The sequence below is a fragment of the Capronia coronata genome (genome assembly GCF_000585585.1).
Source record: "Capronia coronata CBS 617.96 chromosome Unknown acBCG-supercont1.1, whole genome shotgun sequence".
NCBI classification, from domain to species: domain Eukaryota; kingdom Fungi; phylum Ascomycota; class Eurotiomycetes; order Chaetothyriales; family Herpotrichiellaceae; genus Capronia; species Capronia coronata.
The window spans coordinates 4,182,950-4,206,076 of record NW_006912893.1 but is presented as its reverse complement, the minus strand read 5'-3'; the positions used below and the strand labels follow the sequence as shown (position 1 = coordinate 4,206,076).

Here is a 23,127-nt window from a genome sequence, read left to right as displayed (position 1 = left end):
AAACAAGGAAAGGAAAGGATCCTGTTACTGAGAGTCTGGACCCGGCTACGAGATGCGGTTTGGAGAAAGGTTCTAGCAACGGGTTCGAGACAACAATCCAAATGAAAGCGGACTCCGAACGTCCAGATTTCAGCGGAACCCGTCCCGCTTCTCAAACATTTCCTAGCGAGAACGACGCATCATGACACGAGCGAAATGCTTGTTCCCTGTTGAAATGAACTCGGCAGTCTATCCTCTCAAAAAAAAAAAAAAAAAAAAAAAAACCCTGCCAAGATCAGAAGCAAGCAAATACATCCTTTCGCGCGGGCTTGTGGACCATGGAACGAGAATGGCGCAGCATGTCCTCTTGAATATTGATTCCGACGCCTTGTTGCCAGTGTCTGACAATGGAGAACCACATGGCTCGATTCTCCCAGCTCTCATACTCTCTTTGTCTGACTTCTCCGCGCTACGTCGTCCACTGCCTTATATATCAACAACTCCATCCCCATCTACAGCATCATCTTCTCGACCACCACCACGACCATGTTTGACGCCGTGGTCTCCATCATCTCCATCGCTTTCCTTACCATCCCAACCGCTGTCGCTCTCCCGTTCTCGCCGTTTTCGTCAGAATTGCAGTGGTCCCAAGCATCAATTGTTCCCACCAGAGCAACAAGACTCCAGCATTAGGCCTGTCAGCCACTGCGACAGGGGACACCTCTATAGCTTCGCTAACCATGCTAACGCTGATCCTAGTCCCGACAGCTACCCTGACGGCTAACCCGGTGGTCCTGGATACCCACAGTATCCTGCATCTCCGGTGGTCTCTGTTTCTACCTCAGTTCCTGCTCCGGTCGTGCCTCACCCTGCACAAGGGCCTCTCTCACTGTCTTTCCCCCGGCACACCAGCACTGTAACAAGACCAGCGACGTCGGCCGTGTTCATCAGAGACCGAGGATAGTAAGGTTACTATCTTCCCTGTGTGCATGACCTCTATCACACCGGATCTTCTGGTCGCTTACTGGTTTGGCTTTATGTTCCTGAAGTAAGTGGGTTACGTACTACGATAAACCTTCAGGTATTCAACACACGAGACACTGTCACAAGAGATGAAACAGCAGCTGCGCTGGTCCTGGTACCTCGAAAGCATCGGTTCAAACTTGCTTCGATATATTCGTGCCGATCCCACAGTGCTCCACGGAGGTCTGTGTTTTTGTCTCTTGTCATGTCTATTCTTGGAAACCCATATATCTTCGTACCAATGACTCTTCAAGGCGCTTGTATGCATTTTCCATCCAGCGCAGATAGATTGGTCCCTCACCCACCATGTCGATGGCGGAGGAGAGACATACGGGGCCCCTCCTTTCTTTCCGGCGAAAAGTACCCGTATTGCAAGATCGATAACCAAGACGCCAGACTGGCCTGATTATCACCCCGGCAGTAGTGGCTTGTACTTATCCAAGCCGCGTCTTCCTGTATTGTCATCTTCTTTGCCCAATAGATCTGAGGTAGCGCCAGTCGTCTTCGAATCCCTCCTTGGCGGTAAAGGAGGTGCTACTTCCGTATCTGTCCAGTTCTGGCTGAAAGCACTGCTTCTCCGCGGAGACTGAGACTGAGACGTGGAACCGACACTGCCATCGCGCGGCCTCTGGGTTTGGAGCTGCGAAACTCTCGCCCGATGTGGCGGCGGCGGCGGTAGTGGTAGTGGAGGAAGGACAGTGCCTCTGTGCGTCTCGGAGCCGGGGAGCGCCGAGGGCGAATTGTCTGAAGCACTGACAAACGATGCTGATGAACTCGCTGTTCCTGTACGCTTGGGTAAAGGGGGAGGGTGTTCTTCGGTTGCGGCAAGGGATGCTGGACCACGATTGGACGACAGACCCGGACCTGAGCGAGAAACACTCGTCGGTCGAGGAGTAGGAACAGGAGCAGGAAGAGGAGTCAAGTGTGGGACGACTGTCGGACTCGAAGCGGATCCAGACGCGGTCGCCAGAGTAGAAGGCTTGGCTGGTTTGGGAGGTGGCCTTTTCTTCTCAGACGGGGCTATTGACGTCGACCTCGACCTCGACGGCGGCTGGGCGGCATCTCCTAGAGACTTCGCTGGAGACCGTACAGGCGAAGAAGTAGCACTGGCAGTGTCAGTACCTGACGCAGAAACGCCTCGGGTGCTAAGTGTGGGAGGTGGTGGCTGTTGTTGAAGGGGTTTCGTTTCCGTGGATGTCTCGCCCTTCTGCTGTGGCGACGACGAAGACGCCCTTTCTCCCTCCCAGGCAGGCGGGACCATTCTTCTAGTACCTCGTGCCGGGGGAGGTTCGGGTTTCTTGCTGGACGCTCTGCTAGACGGCATGCTATTGATGTTGATGTTGTCCATGACAGGAGGTCTTTCGACCTTCACCCACTCGTCTTCTCCACCTTCTCTCCAGGGGTTGCCTTCACGATTCTTGTTCAACATCATGTCTTCTTGCGGTGGTCGGATGGTGCTTCGAGCAGCTCTGTTCCCATCTAGCCACCATTTCCTTTTGTCGCTGCTGGCAGGCGGAAGACCTTCTTGAATGCTCTCGTACCCGGTCACGCTTTCGTTGTCGTCCTCTTCACTGCTGATCTCTTCAATGGCGTCAGCTAATTCATCCCCAGCATGGATTTTCATTTCTTTTGCTCTCTTAGAGTATAGTTTCTTGGTGAGGGTCTCCTTTTTCTCCTCGTCCACCACCAAAATGCCCATCTCGAAGGTCGCATATACCGGCTTATGATCGCTGAACCGCAAAGACATCACGCTGTCGTATGCGAGTTGCTTCATTTGTGTCCCTAGGATTTCCCCGGCCTGCACAGCCGTGCTTCTGTGGTTGATTTTCCAGACAATCCGATCAGTCCAAGCAGGTATACGTTGCTTCTCACTAGTGTCGAAGTTGTCCGTACCAATGTCGTATTTGTAGGTAGGCAAAAACTTGACTCGTCCTTCCCGGTAGTAGTTGAAACAGTTTCCCACGACCATTTGTATATTCAGCTGATCGTTCTCGTAAAGCCGGCCTAGCGCTTCTTCCCGGACTTTCTCTGAACCAGTCATGGCCTCATTGACCAGTGCTCTGGCTTTTTCGTAGCTCAATCCAATGCGGTAGTTGAAGTCGCCGGCCCAGACGATAACCTCGTGATCCTCAATGCTTCGGTTGCGCTGAAATCTCAGCCCGGACGTGATTGTGTTGTAGTCGCGGTTGCGTTCTTCATAGTTGGCAAATCCGGCGGCCAAATGGGCGGTGACGAAGCACACAGAAGTGCTCTCGATTTCCATTCTGATGGCAACGGCACCCTTGTTGCCAGCAATACCACTCATTCCGGTCTTTTTGATTGCTCCCTCGACGTTCTTGATCCGGCTGAGAATACTGGACCGAACGAAAACCATCAAGGCGGCGCCAACGAGTTGTCCGCTTCTCAGAAGCACATAGTCATCTGACCTACCTGAGGGCCCATGCGGCTTTTCTTCTCCATAGCCATTCAGACAGTTTCTCACCGCTGTCTCCCACAAGATTCTCCGCTTTGGGTCTGTACTCATGATCTGTTGCGGGCTCAATTCCACCAGCTCCTGGAAGCCTATGACAACAATGTCAAGGTCTTTATCGTGAACGTCCAACCACGGTCGAAGGTCCTCGTTCGCCCCCATTGTCTTGCCGTTCAAGTTATACGAACCCATGCCGAGCTTGATTTGGTCTCTGGTCTCGAACTCTGTTCTCCGCCTTGCGACTTCTGCGACCACCCAGTCATTGACTGGATCATACAGGTCTACACTGTTCTGGCCGACGAGTCTGCCGAGCAACAGATCGACCGTGTTCTGCCTGTTCTTATCTTCGAAATGATTGACGTAGAGGCGTGTTGCACTTTTTCTGGCATCTGCGATGGCGCCGGCAAGACTCATCTTGCCGTGTCTGGTGAAAGAACTCTTCAATGCCCCTGTACCAGCATAGATCTTCGAGAGCGCGTCCCCGTTATCTGCCCACAACGTAGAATGGCGCATCCAGAAATCGGAGTTGCCCCGTTCATCTCGATGCGACAAAAACAGTTCAATGGCCATCTGGCTGATCAAACCTTGGATGAGGTTCGTCCGGTCCAAGCAATCCAAACAGTTGACCCGAAACACCCCGTTCTGCTGCATGACTACCACTGGTCTCTTGACGATCGTCTTCTTGCCATTGATGACTGTCTCTTCGGGAATCTCTTCCGAAAGAAAATAAACAAACGATTCTGCGCTAGACTCCAGATAAGGTCGGATAGCTCTAGCCCCATCGTACCCAGTGGCTTTCGTACGCTCGTGAAAGTCGAACTCTGTTTCTCGTAAGAGATGGTGTTCCTCCATTTCACCCTCCTCATGACGGAGGAGAGGGCTTCTGTTCACATGATAACGATATCTCTCGGTGAGTTCAACTTCGCCAGGCTTTAACGCACTGAGCAGATTGACAATATGAACGGCTCCATATGTCCTCTCCAACATGGCAAAATGCTTGTCGAAGCTGGGCTGCGTGGCTTCAGGGGAGCGCGTGATTTGTATTTTCTGTTGTCCAGGTATTAAGCTGCTCGAACTTTCCCAGAAGATAGGAATACTGCCACGAATCTGAACGTATGAGAAGCAGAGTCCCGTGTTTGACCAAAATACAGTCTCGGTCTCGACAAAATTGGCCACATTGCCATCATCATCGACGCCACGAGAATTGAAGCGTGTTCCTGCGCGTCGTGACGATAGCCTTGAGATCACGGTCAAGGTATTGGGCCGTCCAGGAGTGGTGCCGCGGATCGGAGACGAAGATGAGGGCACAGTTAGAGTCTTCACAAACCCTCGGATCACTGAGGTAAGCAGACGAGATCGATCGAGCTCATTCCGTTCATGGTCAGTCAATCTGCTTCGGAACTTCAGAAGTGGATCAATCATGTACGAATTCCACAAGAGGCCTTGATCGAGGCTTGAGATGTCGACTGTATCGGCCGTAGAGACTTCCTCAGCACTGTAAGGTGTCAGCTGTGCAGGGTCCCAGCGTGAGAGGCAACCAACCGATCCTGCAGCCGACAAGTAAGGTCAAAGTCGACACTGTAATAGAAGTGACCATTGCTCAGGAGTTTCCTCAAGGCCTGGAACGGGTGCTCGGCGCTCGAGTCGCTTTGATCGTAACCTCCCCCATAATCAACATCATCGGACTGAAAGGTCTGGCCGGGATACGGATTCGGGTAGGGTCCGGAACCGTGGTCATAGTCCGCGCGGTTCAGGCAATCTTCGCTTCCGTAAGTATTGTGGGCTTGTAATGACCTGCTCAAACTTACAGAATTCGACGGCAAAGATCTTGTGCACAGTTTCCCCCGGTCTCACAGTGGCTACAATTTCTGAGCCGGTGATGACGCAGAGAAAGACATCGTTGTTGAGGGTAATCATGCCCAAGGCGCCCTTGGCTGTGGCCACAGTATGGAACTGGCTTAGGTCAATGAACGATCTCTCCCCAAATTCCACCATGCACCGCGGGGTGAAATTCCATCGATTGGCATTTGGCGTCGGTAGGTTGGCCGAACTCGACGCCTTCACGCTCTCCGGCGGAGGGGAGTGGGTATGCCGAAAGACAAGGACATGTTCATCAGTAGCCAATGCCAAAGTCCGGTGCGGGTAGTCGTGGATCAGAACCCTGGTGGACATGGCGGCGAGAGCTACCGGAGTGACCGCGATTTCCGTTGCATTGCTAGTCTAGGATGGATGATGTGTTGACGGATGACGGCGTAGGCGTAGTTACAACCGGATATTGAGTGAATCTTGGTGTTGACCCGGGCCGGTCGGGTGCCGTGCTGGGTTGCTCAATTGGTGACGTGAATCAGCGACAGCACAGCTCCTGATGGCGAGGCTACCGTGCTGACAGACCCAACCGATAATCAATACAGTGATTTCCCTACAGCAGGCCTCTCCGAGGGATTATAGAGCGTTAGAGATGTGTCAGTCAGCAATATATCATGGTAATCAAGTCGAATTCGAAGAAGTGAGGTTGAATTGTTCAGCCGTCCACGTGACCTGATTACGTAAAACCTTGATGTGTCATCACTCGATTCACAGGCATCACAGATTCCATCAACAACATCTCTGGCACCACCTGCCCTTTTATTCTTGGTATGAGTGGACAGAAATATAGAGTCGTTGGAAGATGGTCCAGTCATCACAACACATGCCGCATCTCGACTCGGCCAGATCACCTGCCGTGCCTCACCATCCAACCGGAATTTGGATATCTCAGAATGAGGCATCTGAACACCCAGGCCTGACATGATTCCCACAGTCACCATCGATATTGTCAAAGGAAGAAGTCATTGAGACATTCACCTGCATTCCCATATGCTCATTCATACCAGGCACTCCCCCGAATCGGAAGAATCAACGCTGAATGTCACATGCAGTCTGAAAACGCCCGCTAAGTCTTTGCTTTCGTAAATTCATCACAGCATGATACCGCCTATCCCACCCGCCTTCTCTCGTCCCCTGAGGCATGAAAAACCAATCCCGATGATTCGAGAGGAAAAAGCCATGCCTCCTGATGTAGCCTATGTCAACGGCTCCCTTGGGTCGACGCCACGAACCGATCTTGACCGAGAAACGTTGGACTGATGAACCGAGACGCGTAAACGTTGACGGGGTGTGAGAGCTGCAATGGATGCAAAACGAACAACGCCACCCAAGCTTCCACCCCCTGGTAATCATCTGGCTCGAGCCCCTTTTATCCAGTGGTTCTCGATCTGTCCAACGCTTTAACGTCGACTTCAGGCAGCCGCTCACATAACGGTGCATGCGTCTTGTTCGGCAGCACCGTGCTGGGGTTTTGCGACTACATCAGGCTTTTTTTCACCTTTTAAAGACCGACTGGGCCGCGCGGGAGGCCCTCCCAACATCCATGCGGCCAGTCCGCCTGGTTTTCTTTTTTTGCCTGCCGGTAGAGCAACAAAGTCAGCATAATTTCAGGAGACAGACCCACACCACAGTCAACGCATACCTTTTTTGTCCTTCCTGGAGCTCAGCTCTTCATCTAACGCCAGGATGGCGTCGCCATCGAGGGGAGGAGGCGGCGGGACCTCCTCTTCTTTCGGTTCCGGGATCGGCCACATCATCATGGTAATATGCATGTCGGGCTCAATGGTCGACTCCCAATAGTTGGGCATAATAATCTCCTTGTCGGGCCCGATCAAATCGTACCGCCCGTTCGCGACATGTTCGGCTAGGCCATCGATGTGCGCAAAGGCCTGGTTGATAAGGCCTTCCATATCCTGAGAAAAAGTCAATCATCCTCATTCAAGAACAATACAAATGCCACTCACCCTCCATCGGCAGCATCTTTCCCACGGAAAGTTGTAGTTTCGTCCGATGGCATCCTTGAACCGCACCGGGGCTTTCTTCTCCGGAGCAGTCGCGGCAGCCGCCTTCTTTGCCGCCTCTTCAGCTTCCGCCTTGGCGTTGGCCGCAGCCTCCTCAGCCTCTTTCAGCTTGGCTTGCGCTTCTTCTTGTGCTTTTCGGGCCTCCTCCTTCAATGCGGCCGCTGCTTCGGCGGCCTCTTTCTCGGCGGCTGTCTTGGCGGCTGCGGCTGCCTCATCAGCAATCTGCTTCTCTGCTGCTGCCTTGGCCGCCTTAGCCGCCGCCTCTTCCGCTGCAGCCTTCAGGGCAGCATCTGCCGCCTCTTTGCGGATCTGTTGGTCTCGTGCCGCCTGCTCGGCTACTTGACGGACTTGTTCTTCGTAAGCTCGGATCGCTTCTTGCTTTGCTTCATCTCGGATCCGCTGCTCAGCCGCCATACGGTCGGCCAGCGCAGCAGCATCCGCCCGGGCTTTTGCCTCTGCTGCCCGGATCGCTTCTTCTCGAATGGCTCGTTCTTGGTCCGCGCGAGCAGCTGCGGCTTCAGCTTCCGCTCGAGCCCTTTCTGCCGCTTGGACCAAAGCCTGGTCTCGAATCCGCTTCTCTTCTTCAGCGCGTATGGCGTCTTCTCTCGCTCGGTCCTCGGCCTGTCGAAGGGCCTGTTCTCGGATGCGGCTTTCCTGCTCGGCCCGGGCAGCGTCGGCTTTGGCTTTCTCAGCAGCTTGGGCTTCTTTGGAGAGCTCGGCTTGGGCTCGTTCTTCCTTCATCAAGTCCGCAAAGCGTTTGAACATTTCTTCCGGATCCGCATCTTTCTTAACCTCGAACTTGTCGACTGATGCAGTGGCGGAACCTGGCTGTGGCGAGGGTATGACCGGAGGAGCCATCCGATAGTCCATGTAAGGGAAAGGCATCTGTTGGTGATACTGCATGAACGGGGGCGGATATTGCTGCCCTGGAAATTGAGGCGGATATTGAGGTGGGAAATATCCTCCTGGAGGTGGAGGTCCGTAGTTGATCACGGTGGGAGCACCATAGGGAGATGATGTGTATGGAGCGCTCACTTGAGACGCGGCGGGGTGGCCATATCCACCCCCATAGCCCGAATGGGGAGGAGGATATGGCACTGGCTGACCGGCAGCCATAGGAGGATACGGAGGTGGGAATGGTACCGCCAAAGGTTGAGGATGCAGGGGGATCATCTGGTTGGAATGCGGCACGGCAGGATAGGCATAAGAGCCAGACGAGCTGCTGTGGGGGTACCCGTTGTGCGCATAGTATGATTGAGGGCGCGGCATGCCCGAGCCCAGATCCCGCCTGGCCAGGAACTCTTCCGTGGAATCGCCGCTTTCCGTGGGTGACGTATCTTGTAAGTCCCGTGTTCGACTGCGCGTCGTCTCGCGCCGGGCAGGTTGACGGCGCGAAGGCTGTCGGCGGGTGGAACTAGATCTAGAGTCGTAATGCTGCACCCTCTCCCGATGATCTATTCTTGATGCCAGGTCTGAGCCATCTCCTTCAGCCAGCTCTGGAGGATATTCCAATGTAACGAAATCGCCAGGATGGGAAGACGAACCACTCTGGCTCTGGGTTGGTTGAATGACGGAGTATTGAGGAGAGATCTCGGCAGGGGAGACTTGCACACCGTTCTCGTGGAGTTCGTCGTCGCCCGAGTTTGGAGAAGGCGAGCGTGAACGGACGTGGGTTATGTCAATATGGGTATGGCTGTGACGGTCAGTAGAACTAACAGTAGCGGCGTCAGTATTGCCAGAACAGCCCGGATAGACCACGCACCCCATTGGAATTGAGTGAGGTCAAGGGAGACCGCGTCCAACCCACCCCTTGGGGAAGGCTGAACGAGATCGCCTTGAAGGGTTGTCAGTTGAAGGGATGCTAACCGGACCAACAATAGGGCTGACTTCAGATTTCCGGACCGTCCAGAGAGGAGCCAGGTTCAGATGTGTTCGCAATGATCAATGCCCTCTTGGACCGAGATGTAGTGTGGTGGAGCGGAGGTTTGGTGACTGTGGCTGCGGTGACCGCCCGTCGCAAGTTGTGATATATTTCCTAGGTGGATCCGCGGGGAGGAAAGGGTCGGCCAGAAGCGGCGGCTAGACATGCGACAAGCCGAGAGCAAGTCGAAGCCTGAAGCAGAACACAACACTGGCAGTCCGTGGGAGGAATATCCAATGTAGTATGGAGCCACGCACTCGATGGCAATGATGCAGGCCTCTCTGTGTCCAGCAGGATTGTTTGCGGTGCGCAGGTGAAAAGGTGGCACAGTTGACTCTTCTGTTTGGGTAGCCGGGTCCAGGTCTAAGATCCGGGATACGCCAAAGCGGCAGAAATTAGGGTTGATGGATTAACACTGGTGCCCAACGACGCCAACAATAGTACTGTCGGTGCACTGTGGGTGGTGGAGGTCCCTTCACTGGCCGCCGGTGAGCAGCGGGCAAATCAATGAGCAGACGAAGCAGCGACTTTGTTTGCTCTCCAAGTTCCCTCGCTGCTTTTTTCTCCCCAAACTCAAGGTGGGGGCCCCTAGGCTTGGGCTCTGGGGCGTCCAGTTCAACTGCAGCCGCCGACAAGGCCGAACACCAGTCTTTGCTCACTCCTCCTCCCGCAATGACGGCGGCAAGTACGACAATGATGGCGGTCGTCGTTGGCGAGATGTTTGCTGCTACTCAAGCCCTTCGTTGTGGTCTTCACTCTCCCTTGCGGCACTGTTTAGGGTTTCAATTGACAGAAGCTGACTATGACTCCAGGTGATGGAAAAGGCAGAGATGTGTCGACGCCTCTGACGATTCTCTGCGTCTCTATGAGTGTGTGTCGGTAACGTCGCCAGCTTATGGTTCGGCTGCCGTGTTTTCCTCAATGAGCGCTGTGTGCCGATGGTTCCAGCGTCGTCGTGCAGCTCCAGCTGCGAATCTTCGCTCCGAGAGGTCGATGTTGCCCGCAGTTCGAAACGAGGGCTCCTAGGGACAGCCGGCGTGCAATACTAAAAAGGAAGTTTGAATCTCCCTCAGAAAATGTGAAGAGGCGGAAGCAGGAGATGTGCTGGCCGGAGAGTTCTGTCACCACAACAACCTGCCGACCCTTGGGCGTACGTGGGTGACGCACCGTGACACAAGATTCCTGCCCAGGATGTAGAGGACCTGTAAGGGACTGGACAATCTGGTAAGCGCTTCTTGCGCGCTGCCTTCCTCTGCGTGTGGCCAGCCCTGTGGGATTGAGACATGGAGGGCTCCGATGTAAGGAGCTGGCGCATACGATGGTTCATGAAGAGCGTCGCTGCAAAGACAATCGATATGCAGAAAGTGAAATCTACATTGGGCTGTGATCCGAGAAGATCAATGTCCTGCCACTTGACCTTTCGTGCCATTCTCAAGCTATATAATCTAGGGATCTGGCAACCTCCCTACCAGCACAGAGTGCCAGCGGACTACCCATCCTTTGTGACTGACGGCCGCTAAACTGGGTTCTAATCCGAGCATGGCAGAACCAGAAACCACCATGAGAAGTGATGCTCCCAACAAAATGTCATTTTTGGGTACAGTCTAGTCGTCGACGCGCTTGCCTCGTGGTGTTGCGTATTTGTGTAGGGTAAAGCCCGAAGTGCCATGAGTCAAATATCATGGTGACCAAACCCCATCGAAGACCAGAAAGTAACACTGTTATTCGTCGCACGCCGCGTGTCGTGGGAGTTGAGGCATCCTTAGAATTGCTGCCACGTCGGGTGGCGCCAAACTGATGCCCAACCGTCCCTTTGTCGCTGCACGCTAGTGTAGATAAACCCGCATCTGAAATGCCCTCGCACGAACCGCACCATGCCGTGGAAGCATCATCTTGTCCCCTGCAGGAGCCGCTCGGCATCATTGTGCCTTAAAAATCAGGACGAGAACGGGATCCGGACGCACGTGGGGTGTGTGGGAAACCCCTGGCTGTGAGAACTTGGGTGGCTCCAGGTTTGGGGCTTGGTCCATCGGGCCGTTGCATTCTGGACCACGGCATTCAACCTTTTGATCCGTCCAGCAGTTGCTGAACTACAAGAACTTCTGTGTCGTAGCCTGCAGATGATCTGCGGCTGGTGCGTTGCTTCAAGATAGCTTCAAGCTTGGATGTGGCCAACTGGCTTAACCGTTGCAGCTTTTCTGGCGCGATGGCCACGTCTTTGTTCGCCTTGGATTCCGAGTAGGCCCCTAACAGTTTGTCCGAGGCCAACTTCAGTCCGTAGAATCCCCGGAGGTAATCGTCGCAAAGCTCAATGCTGCGGCTGAAGCGACGAACTGCTTGTGTCAAATGCTGCTGATTTTCGGTATTGTCGCTTGATGACGTGCCGGCCAGATATTCAAGCTCACCAAGCCGTGCCTGGAGATTCCATGCATTCGGAGTGATGATGACAGCCTCCTCCAGGGAAAAGATGGCTTGCGAAATGCACCCCTGTGATTCGTAAAGATCGCTCAATTCGCACCACGCCTCGATATCGGTGGGAAACGAGTCAACGAACTTCACCAACCCTGAGATGGCATCTTGAGGTCTTCCCATGCTTTTCAGGAGCGCCAACCGGCGTTTGTGGACAGGGACATTCATGGGATTCTCCCTCAGCACTTGGGTGTAGTCTTCGAGTATCTTTCTCAGAGCAGCTTCGTCAGTTGCCACAGCCTCTTGATACAAGCCCCTCATAGCCATCACGCGTTCATTGTCTTCACCAAATCTCTTCCCTAACCGTTCCACGCACAAAAAGGCCGACTCGTCATCTCCGGTACGGAGGCACGCGTAGAGGAGCTGCTCAACTTCTCTCCAAAGCTCGCTGGAATCTGCTGAGTTGAAGATTGAGGCAGGGAAACTTGTGCTGACTGAGGACGCTTTGACAAGGATCGGAGACGCCTTCTGTGCTATTCGCAGCACCGCGGCTGGATCGGAGAGGTTTGTGGCCGTGGCCGCCATGGTTCCTGATTAGATTGACGTCCAACGACGAGAGGTTGCTGCTTCGAGAGGTGGCGTAGCAGTTTGTAGAGAGACGTGGGATAGACTTAGTAGGTAGTCTGCTGACCGTCGTTGTTTGTAACCTTCAGCGCTGTAGTGCGGATTTTGGTCAACTTTTAGGATATAATCTATGGCTGGCATCGATACGAACACAACCATGAGGCTTGTTGTATCGCAGTACGTAAGGTAGGTACCGTACATGTTATTATCGCTGGATGCCTGCGATCATCGCAGCCAATTAAAACTATCTACTCTTGGCGATTATAGGGAGACGCTTCATACGCCTCCCGCCGCTTTTATCCACTGTTAAACCCTCTCCTTACCCCCAAAGGTATTAAGGTTCTCAATGAAACCAACTACCTCTATTCATGGTATAATTCGCACTCTTGGGATGCTGTGGCAATATGCGACTGGTAGGTACGGCGTGTCCTCTGTAATAAATCGGCAGTTCTGTTTACAAAAGCTGCTCTATGAGGAACATCAAGAGGACAGTCGATTGTCTTATTGCAATGATGAGCTTCTGCCATATCGTCGTCATGTTTCGTTAACCGGATACTACAACAACAACAAGTAGTTGACTCAGACCCAGAAAGTCTAACGAGAAATCGGGTTTAAAAAGCAGGATCCATTGTTCAACAAGTTTGGACGGGTCAGATTGCTTGCAAAGACTCTAGAAGGACTTGACAGCTTGGCCACCTGACTGTGTCCCGATCAAGCATGAGTAAAGCCAGCAGAAACTCCCTGGAAGCTTTTCCGCTTTCTAGACTGGGCGATCGTTCCAGAACTGCCCGAGCAGCTCTCAGGATCCAGTGTGGCGTGAGAAAGGTATGAAAACAATCCTCTTGGTTATAAATCTGGATCAGCTCCTTAGAATCTCCATCCAACCCAAGCATGAGCTTGGTTTCTTGCAGAACCGCAATCAGATTCGGTAGGGGTCGTTCTTGCGACGTGACCCAGGTACAGATTGCCCTTATTTGTTGGCTGACCTGTATCCGGGTTTCGCCCTCAAGCTCGGCTTGCCGCAGCGTCGATTGCATGGAGACCAATATGTAGAGGATTTCTATCGCTCGATGTCTTGCCAACCCGGATATCTCGACCTGTGAAAAACTGTCTGGCAAGTCTAGAAACCAAGGTCTGTCAATGGTGACTGCTATTTGACGCTCAACGCAGACCACCGACAGTAGCAAGTGCAAGAGAGATTGATCTTCTGAGGTGGCCAATTTCAAATCCACGCACAGCCTGGCAGCGATCCCAACCAATTGACTGCAGTTCCCCTGGTGGGGGGCCAGCATACTGTGGAAGGCCAACAGCATCACATTCCGTAAAGTCTCGACATTCAGCTTGGAAGTAGCGGCTTCGAGAAGCTCCATCGCTCGACGATGATAGTTATTGGCAAGGGATAGAAACAACATTGCTCGAGCGTTCCTGGGTACGCAGTGGCATGAGATTGCATATACCATGCAACGGATGAATTCTTGAGAGGCGGTCAGACTTGTTGTAGTTGGATTCTGTAGAGACTGGATAGACTCTGGTGCATCCAGGATTGGGTAAAGTGTATGCACGGTGGACAGATAATTCTGCACCAAGAATTCGTGAAGCTCCGGTGTGACGGTTGCTGTATCAAGCAAAGTATCCGCGGGATTCCATGATGGATAAGTACGTTCCCATTCCTCGACCGTTGCAACACGAACAAGCATCGATGGAGGAATGCAAGCCGACGGCCCGATAAAGTAGCGCCAGCCATCCAAAGGGCCACGGAGCGGCGTCTGGTCAGTGAAGACATCAGGGTGAGCGGAATCTGCTTGTCGCCGCAAATCACGTAGCTTGGCGACCATGGTGACAATATGCCTTCGATAAGTCAGTAGAACGTTCACCGGGAGTTGATACAGATAGACAGACCTTCGCGAGATTTGTCTGTCAAGAATGTGATCATAGTAAATGCACTCTTCCATGTTGGATTTGACGCAGTTCCGACATCGAGGTAGGGAGGCGTCACATCGCCGGCGGTTCTTCCGGCATCGTAAACAGGCTGGAATGCTTTTCAAATACTCAACAATGTCATCTTTTTCCTGTACATCCTGCTCCATAGTATGGCAAAGTAATTCAAACGAGTATCGTCTTGGGATCCGTCACTTGCAGGCACATCGAAGCCAATTTAGTAGCCATAGAGTGAGATGAGGTTGCTATCATGCCTAGTCTCAGCTGTGGAATGGTCGAATCCGGCGCTGCCTGCGGCCATAACAGATGAGTGTATGTGCTAACTGTTAGAATTGGGATGGATGATGAGCAGTTGAGTGTTTGATTCAATACCTACCTGTACAAAGCCTCGCGTAAGAAATCACCTTTCCCGAATAAGCTCTAGTCTCCCTGGCACCCATGGATTCAAGCTACTAGCTAGTTATCTTGCAGAGTCTAGACCAGATGGGTTGAATCCTAAATCTACTAACCATTTCTGTGCGCCTGAAACATTGACCTGATATACACTGTGTTGCCATCAGAAACTCTCTATTGAGCGTCACAAATTGACCAACTTTCAGACACCAACTCTAGCATACTTGCACCAATATCCTCACTACAACACATATAGGAAATAGATACTCTTTCTTTCCGTCAAGCCTTCAAGTCCATCCTCCACAGCGCAAGCGTGAGACCCTTTCATATAGATACGAACACAAGGTGAACATAAAGTGGGTCTAAGCTTTATCCACAGGAAAGTCTTGGCACATCTCGCTTACTAGAAGTAGAAAGAGATACATAGATAAGTTGAAGCAGGGGACAGCTTCGAAAGAGTACCTTTGTATCCGGCAGATGTATGAGCGAGCCTGGATACTCCTAGGCGCCGTCCTCGATCAACACGAAGCACGGGAACCATAAATCAGAAAAGGGTCGATCTCTGACGCCTTGCCCTAATCTTTCGCAGGGCTTCGATTTCTGCTTTGCGCCTATCACCGAGCCCCTCATCGCTTGAGTGGTCGCTCCGATTAACTTGCGACGTCTTGTCACGGCCTGGATCACCCTTGCGATCTTCATCGATACTGTCTGGAGCGTGTCTGTCAGGGCTGCCGCGGATCTGTTTGGTATCACAAGGCCTTGGCCAATACCCCCAAACACTGATATCAGATGATCAGATCGGTTGATACAACAAGTCTCAAGGATCTTCCTGCTGGCACCACGCGTCGGACTATGATGTGATGAATATTGATACCCCGACAATGTCTTCTTTGGGAGTGAGACGGAGGGCGACAGCTTGTGCTTTGTGCAGGAAACGCAAAGTGAAGGTATAGACAGACCTCCCTGCTAGTCGTGTTGGCTCAGCTGACACTGACAAGTGCGATTCCAATCTGGTGCCATGCTCGCAGTGTCAAAGGGTTGGTGCTCCGTGTGTTGGCGGTGACTTACAGGGCGAGATTTCCCGGATCGCCCCACGAAGTCTAATGCTCTGGCTCGAGCGGGAGATTGCCCAACTGGAAGGGAGCCGACATGCCGGTAGACCCACGGAGAGTCAAGGGAAGCCGGAGGTTCTTTCTAGATCCCAATCACGGTCCAACTCCCTACCCTTTGCAACGCCGTCCCAGCCGATGCTCCCAGAAAGTCACCCTGTGTTTGACCCGTCACGAATGGTCCGACTCACCCATGTGGTGGGCAAAGATCTGGCCTTTCCATGGCTCGGCTTCTCTGAGAAATGCTCGCTTCCCAGGTTTGTTCTGCAAATGGAGTCACGCCTTCCAGTTGCAGAGGATCAATCATGGCAGGAACGATCTGACCGCCAAGCACCAGCCGAGTCTGAAGATCCGCTCAGAGCAATACCAGCTCACGTTGCGGATTTTCTCCTGGAAAACTATATCTCGAGACAGATGCCCCAACATCCCATCTTCTATGAGCCCTGGCTTCGATCATGCCATTCCGCCGTGATACATCATACGGGACGAGATGGCGAAATGATTTCTGCCGCAACCCCCTACGAGATATATACGATAAGTCTGATCATGGCCATATCATTATCGACAGCAGCTCGGGCACAATTTGCCCGCGTCAATAGCATGGCATTCGAGCTGTTTAACCACGCCAAAACCTATATCCCAGAGGTCTTGACAAACGATTTCGTTGGACTACAGGCCATCGTGCTTCTGTATACCTATGTGATGACGAATCCCGCCGCTGCTAATCTTTATCTCATGGGCAGTTACATGATGCAGGCCTGTATCGACCTTGGTCTTCATTACGAGCAACCCGACGATGACATCGACCTTATTACACTTGACCTTAGGCGCCGCGTGTTTTGGACAGCCTGGTCTGTGGACATCTCGTGTAGCACGGTTTTCCGGAGGAAGCCTACGCTCCTAGCAAAAGACATTGCTGCTGGCTACCCAAGCGAGCTTGAGGATGGCGCGATCCATTCAACACATATAGACCCCAACGGCAGACGATCCAAAATCATGTTTACTGGAACTTTAGAATTCCGACACGTCACTGCCGAGTTGAACTCTGTTCTCTCCAATACACACGCGCTGCCTCCCACATTCGGGCCGCTTGAAACATGGATGGATACCATGGAGAAGCGAATTCATACTTGGGCCACACAAATTCGTCAGGACGCAGAGGCCAATACGGACCCAAGACTAGCCGCACAATGGACCGAGATGTCAATATTCTGCGACATCTCCGAACCTCTCATCATCCTCACCCTATACCGCCCTTGCCCTCGCATCAATCATCCGAAAACACACAATTTGATTAAAGCATTCTACGCCAGCATCGGGGTGGTGCGAGGCTACATGCGACAGACGAATGCGGAGTTTGGAAGTTCAAAATACATCTTCCACTCCTGTCATCATGTTTTTTCTGCTGCCATGGTCTTTCTACATACTCTGCGAGAATGCCCAAGCCTTGTCGCTTCGATGTGCACTCCTACTGAACTGGAAGAGTACATGTCTTCCTTTTCCGACCTTTTCTCTCTACTGGCTCCCAAATGGCCTGCATCTTTAAAATGTCTGGAGGAATATCTGCGACTCCTCGAGCCACTCAAGAAACGCATATTGAATGTCTTTCAACACTCAACGTCCCGAACTCCTGTCGACTTGCACGAAAATAACGAAGCGTCCATGTTCAACGACATAGATTATTCTATGATGGACCCCTCGCATTATGTAACCTCAGCCTTTGAGAATTGTGACGATACTATTCTGGCCGATCATCTGCCCGATTATGGATCTGTCCCACTCGATTGGGATCAATATTTTGAGTTCCAAACCTGCTAGGAGATACTCGGAGGTCAATCAACCTCAGACACTTCATATAGCAGCGTCTTCGACCGAGGAAGGGACTGTTGCTCAACTACTTCTTTGGAAAGTTCGCTTTTGCCGCTGCAGCTGCTAGGATAGTGATAAGGCTCCAAGACGCACACGCAGTGGACAAATTCATCTCAGTGATGTCCCGAATTTGGATGTCCAATCCAGGAGCGATGTATTTACTATGACCAGCTCTTCGCTCTTGCTTCTTTCCAAGCTCATATTCAGCCTAGCACTATATATCAAGTCTTTGAAGATATCACATGGCCTCTCCCTGCTAATACACCACCATCAACAGCGAGGTCTTGTCCAGTTATATAGGAACTGGCTGATGTCAGGAGGAAGGCGACGACACTTTTCAACTCCCTCCGATCCGCAAATCTACCCATTGGCACCGAGTTCTCAAATCCCATCAACCTCTCCACATCCCCTGCCAGGTAACCCGGCGTGATTTTGGTGAGGAAAAACCCCGGACTTACGCTATTGACTCTGATGTTGCGGTCTGCAAGTTCAACAGCCAGTGCTTTTGTGAAGGAGAGAATAGCCCCTTTTGACGCAGAGTATGGAGCATTCGTCTGTCCGGGAATGTTCACATGGCCACCGATGGAGGATATGCTGACTACCGCTCCCCCACGACCTTGCTTCACCATTTGTTGCGTCGCAAGCTGCGTGACCGCCATAGTGCCCAGCACCTTTCGCAGATATCAGTTCATGCATCCTTGTACCAATGGGACGCCGAGGACAAGGAAACTCTTACATTAACGCCAACTATTCTCTGCATTCTGGCTCTCTCAAACTCGACAAATGGTGATCCACCGCCCGTGCCAGCTCCGTTGACCAGACCGTCAATGCTGCCGAAAACAGAGACAATGTCCTTGAATGTTGATTCGAGGCCATCGGTATCGGTGATATCGGTGCTGTGAACCCCAAGAACAAAGAATGAAAACCTGACCAGCCTCATAGCCGACATGTCGTCAACTTACTTGTAAAATTTCCATTTTACCTTGAGGTCGTCCAGGTGCTTCAGATCAGGCGATGGCTCAGGCAGCATATCAATCACCGCTATGTTGGCACCCAGCTCGGCACAGCCATGTGCAATTGCAAGGCCGAGCCCTCGTGCGCCACCTTGGGTAAAGCATTAGTCTTCTCGTTTGTTTCGCACTCTCGTGCGATGGTTCATTATCTTTCAAATTCTCACCTACCTGTCACTACCACTGTTTTCCCTGCGAGGCTGAGCTCCTTCTGTATCGGAATCGAGCGGTACGCGTCGGTTTCTGCCACATATCGTTCCATGGTTTCTAGTTGAGGTGTAGTCTGAACAAAACAGATGATTTGATGATCTCGAATCACTAACACCTCGCTGGAAGTCTTGCTCCAAATACAGATGTATTTCAGAGACGATCGGATGAGTTGATAATAAGGACTTATCGGTTGCGCGTAACACCGAGCAGTAATTGATTGGATGTTGACATCCAGATATGGAATGCGATTTGTGGAGCAACATTCGTTACTGCGGCACGGCAAACCGGCCCGAGGCCCGAAATACTTCACTATCGGCGAGGTACGCCACAAGCAGTCAGTCAAGAAGTCAGTGGCGTTCAGGAACAGAAGCAGTTATAACACTTCATGTAATGGGATGAAGCCTTTTTCGCCCATGCGGAGGCAAGACTGAGCGCTAGAAATGACCCCATAACGTTTGTAGCAGTAGGCTAGCAGCTGAAATACAGCGCCCAGAAACAAGAGAACAATGAGATGGTGAAGAACCTAGTTCGAAGATTCTTGACTGCACAGATCAAGAAGCTGGTGCCTTTCTCTCAACTAGTCATTGTGGACTTGAGCCAGCCAGTGCGATGGTTAGATTTGCCATGATGATGAATCCCACCCCACGAAGAGTCCAGTAAAGCCCCAGCCAAGAGCTTAAGTGCTGTTATACAATCTGGAAGACGGCGGCCCCAGGTACACCAACGCAAAAGGGCAATGGAACACCTCGCACTGAGGTAGGTCAAGAGAACTGCCAGAGCAGCTGCGAACATCAAACAGCTGCCGAAAAAAAGGCAACGCATATTGCGTAGATGAAAGGTAGCTTCCAGAACATGGTAGTCAGCAATATGCCAGTCAACTGGGTCGAAAGGGCACCGAGATATAGTACCGGGCAGAAGAGACCAGTAGCAACTGCTGCTTCTGACACTGTACCGAGACCAACGTCTGACCAGTTACTAGACCTGACTGGATCCGATCCAAGAAATCGCTGACCATGCTGCGTCACCCAGAATGTGTTCCCAGTAGGGTTGCTAGACGCCGGCGGACTTGAGGAGCCCCGTGTGTTGAAGACGCCGAGAGAGACCATCCAAACTTACACACAATCAGGCACTCTTCGGACCACCTCGTCCTCCGATACCATGTTCTCTGCTATGGTCTCACCTGTTTCAGTCTGGGATCAGATTTTTGTCGGTTGACCAGGGTTTTTGCAACCTGAGGATTTCAAATTGTTGGACTAGACTCCCTCCAATGATCCTGAACCGAATCCTTGCAGGGCTATTTCTAAGCCCGGCGAAAGTCTTTCCACGTCAAACTGGAGGTACGGGTAGTTCTGGCTAGTAAAACGGCCGGTCACTTATCCTGCTGGCCGAATACCCAGACAACTGCATGGCAAATCTTCTGTAGGCATTTTTTAGGTTCCTGGGTCATGGCGATGACTGTCGGATTGGTGGCGAAAGAACACTCGAAGCAACCCGACTTCCCTCAGACTCTACAGTGCACTTCTCTCTGCCCACGGCGATAATGAGAATCTTTGGACCTACCCATGGCATTTGGTTGTCTTCCACTCGCTCGCCTAGACCATTGCACATCCATCCCACACGTGAGATATAGCACCACCCGGGCTTTGACTGTCAATAGCAACAGGTGCATGAATGAATGGCGAGATGACACCAGAGCATACTCACGACTTCTTTTGAAGGTGACAACTTTAACCATACCGCTCCCGTTCACATACCGAAGTATCAAGTGATCCAAAATTTGGTAAGACGAGAGGGGCCAGATTATATATATCATGTAGTCGTAGAGGAGGCGGCGCATGTAGCGTCTCCGAGAAGCCCGGCCAACCACTCCTTGCCAAAAAGAGGTAGAAATGGTGACACGGTGGGGCTAGGGAGGCTCTCGTACTTCGTGCAGACAACAAGGAGTTGAGCGTCGGTCTAGAGCCTTATCTTCGCGACTCTGTGATAGACCTGTCACACGAGATAACGCATACAGGCTCATCATGCTGAAGCACCGTTGTTATAGGTAGCCACTGATCCCCAATCGGCCATCAAATGTATTCGCAAACCATCGCAAATTACCGGCGACACTTCGATTTTAACATCCTGTTGTTGTAATTGTTCTTGAACGGTCGTGACCACGGCACGATGGGCTCTAAGTCGATAACGATCCCTGCTCTGTCGAAGATTAAGGTAACGACCGATGAGGTCGACCTTGGTCAAGACAATGCCGGGGATTCTCAGTCCAGCGCTGTCTTGCTGCCCCAACTCCACACGAAGATTCCCAACGTTGTCAACAGCAAGGGCAACTATCTCTATACCGATGATGGCTTGGAAATACTGGATGCCACAGGCGGTGCGGCTGTGGCTTGCATTGGTCACAATAACCCACGGGTCAAAGCAGCCATTGTCGACCAGCTTGACAAAATCGAATACTGCTATTCACAGTTCTTCACCACTCCGCCCGTGGAGAAGTTGTCGAGATATTTGACCGAGTCCACTGGTGGTCTTATGTCCAGAGTCTTCATCGTCAGCTCCGGTATCAGAGATTCACCGACCTTGCATTCTTCGCAGTGCTAACTGCAAATGTACAGGAACTGAAGCGATCGAAGCTGCAATAAAGATGGCACGACAGTACTTCACCGAGCTTCCAGAACCACAATTGCAGCGGATTCGGTTCATTGCCCGGAAACAATCATATCATGGTAACACCATGGGTGCCTTGGGTACGGGCTCCCATGTCGCTCGCAGAGCCATATATGAGCCCATGCTTTCTCCCCATGTCTCCCATGTCTCGGCTTGTTACCCGTACCGAGGAAAGAATGATTCGGAATCGGATGCCAGCTATGTGGCCCGGCTTGCACAAGAACTGGAAGACGAGTTCCAGCGGGTTGGCCCCGATACCGTCTGCGCTTTCGTTGCCGAAACAGTTGCCGGTGCAGTAAGTATCACTACTTCCCAAGCTACTGGCCTGCTTTGACAAACAGTAGACTCTGGGTGCTGTTCCCCCGGTCCCGGGGTACTTCGCAGCCATGAAAGAAGTTTGCACTCGCCACGGGGCGCTGTTCATCCTCGATGAGGTCATGTCAGGTATGGGACGAACAGGTACTCTGCATGCTTGGGAGCAGGAGGGAGTCACTCCCGATCTCCAAACGGTCGCCAAGGGGTTGGGAGCCGGCTACATGCCAATAGGCGCCCTCCTCATCGGCAAAAAGGTTGTCGATGTTCTGGACCATGGGTCTGGAGCTTTTGTACACAGCCAAACATATCAAGGGCATGCCCTGGCCTGCGCTGCGGCGTATGAAGTCCAAGCCATAATGCAAGAGGAGGACTTGCTGGCCAATGTCCGTGAAATGGGCGACTATCTCGGCATCTCTCTGCAGCAGCGTCTTGGTAGTCACCCCAATGTAGGTGACATCCGGGGTCGAGGACTATTCTGGGCCGTAAGTATCCTTTCCTGAACGTTGAATTGACCAGACTGACAGAGCCTTAGTTGGAATTTGTAAAGGACAAGGAGAAGAAGGAGCCATTTCCCGCAAAGTCTCAATTGGCTAAAAGACTACAGGCAACAGGAGTCCAGAAGGAGTTCTGCATTTCTCTGATTCCGGGAAATGGCACTGCTGACGGAAAAGATGGCGACCATATCATCCTCGCTCCCGCCTACAACACCACGCGGGCCGAGATCGATACTATTGTAGACAGGACGGAGAAAGTGATCAAGGCGGTTCTGGGTTGAGAGGGTAAACTGCCTAACGATTCACACCACATGATGGCATACCATGCGACATGTGTACACAGACAGTATCATGGATCACGATTTGTTCTTCGAGCACTGTACCGTCATTACCGCGCATGTCTGTATCAAGCTCAGTCTTACAACAGCTGATGTAGAGTGGTTGAGTCTGACTCATCTTGATATAATAGAGATATTCCATACTTGCAGCATCCACAGGAATGCGAGCAGTTGATCGTTGGATTTTCCTGAAATGGTAAGGGACAAACGTTAGCAGCACTGGCCCCGCAAGAACTCCGCTAAGAGTGTTAGACCGGGCTAAATCAGAAGTTCTAAGGCGGCGTCATGCACCTGCCGCAACGGGATGAGCTCAGATCTTGGCACATTTGATGATGTGCCCGACTCGGACTTCATTCCTCAAGCCTCTCGTAACCTCTCTTGAGCATCACTCTATATAACATCTAGATCCGCTGCGGAGCCATCGACTGACACGAAACACTACACAGTGCACATCCTCAACATGGTCAGGACAAG

At 52.1% G+C, this 23,127-nt stretch overlaps 7 protein-coding genes across 7 annotated transcripts; 2 read left to right on the top strand and 5 right to left on the bottom strand.

Annotated features, from left to right (window-relative positions):
* Window positions 1-1,411: 1,411 nt before the first annotated feature.
* Window positions 1,412-5,644, bottom strand: A1O1_01495 (uncharacterized protein; the record flags this gene model as incomplete). Its single annotated transcript, XM_007722408.1, has 3 exons — window positions 1,412-4,967; window positions 5,015-5,231; window positions 5,281-5,644. The coding sequence occupies 3 exons, from the start codon at window positions 5,642-5,644 to the stop codon at window positions 1,412-1,414; spliced, it is 4,137 nt and encodes a 1,378-aa protein (XP_007720598.1).
* A 1,118-nt stretch (window positions 5,645-6,762) lies between these two features.
* Window positions 6,763-9,126, bottom strand: A1O1_01494 (uncharacterized protein; the record flags this gene model as incomplete). The annotated part of the gene is made up of 3 exons (XM_007722407.1): window positions 6,763-6,914; window positions 6,981-7,251; window positions 7,303-9,126. The coding sequence occupies 3 exons, from the start codon at window positions 9,124-9,126 to the stop codon at window positions 6,763-6,765; spliced, it is 2,247 nt and encodes a 748-aa protein (XP_007720597.1).
* Window positions 9,127-11,338: 2,212 nt separating this feature from the next.
* On the bottom strand, window positions 11,339-12,274 carry A1O1_01493 (uncharacterized protein; the record flags this gene model as incomplete). Its single annotated transcript, XM_007722406.1, has 1 exon — window positions 11,339-12,274. The coding sequence occupies one exon, from the start codon at window positions 12,272-12,274 to the stop codon at window positions 11,339-11,341; it is 936 nt and encodes a 311-aa protein (XP_007720596.1).
* A 689-nt stretch (window positions 12,275-12,963) lies between these two features.
* A1O1_01492 (uncharacterized protein) lies at window positions 12,964-14,148 on the bottom strand (the record flags this gene model as incomplete). Its single annotated transcript, XM_007722405.1, has 1 exon — window positions 12,964-14,148. The coding sequence occupies one exon, from the start codon at window positions 14,146-14,148 to the stop codon at window positions 12,964-12,966; it is 1,185 nt and encodes a 394-aa protein (XP_007720595.1).
* A 1,782-nt stretch (window positions 14,149-15,930) lies between these two features.
* On the top strand, window positions 15,931-17,571 carry A1O1_01491 (uncharacterized protein; the record flags this gene model as incomplete). The annotated part of the gene is made up of 1 exon (XM_007722404.1): window positions 15,931-17,571. One exon carries the CDS (start codon window positions 15,931-15,933, stop codon window positions 17,569-17,571), a length of 1,641 nt encoding a protein of 546 aa, XP_007720594.1.
* Window positions 17,572-17,843: 272 nt separating this feature from the next.
* Window positions 17,844-18,894, bottom strand: A1O1_01490 (uncharacterized protein; the record flags this gene model as incomplete). The annotated part of the gene is made up of 4 exons (XM_007722403.1): window positions 17,844-18,293; window positions 18,359-18,518; window positions 18,585-18,726; window positions 18,804-18,894. The coding sequence occupies 4 exons, from the start codon at window positions 18,892-18,894 to the stop codon at window positions 17,844-17,846; spliced, it is 843 nt and encodes a 280-aa protein (XP_007720593.1).
* A 2,114-nt stretch (window positions 18,895-21,008) lies between these two features.
* On the top strand, window positions 21,009-22,596 carry A1O1_01489 (uncharacterized protein; the record flags this gene model as incomplete). Its single annotated transcript, XM_007722402.1, has 4 exons — window positions 21,009-21,399; window positions 21,455-21,801; window positions 21,851-22,303; window positions 22,354-22,596. The coding sequence occupies 4 exons, from the start codon at window positions 21,009-21,011 to the stop codon at window positions 22,594-22,596; spliced, it is 1,434 nt and encodes a 477-aa protein (XP_007720592.1).
* Window positions 22,597-23,127: the final 531 nt, after the last annotated feature.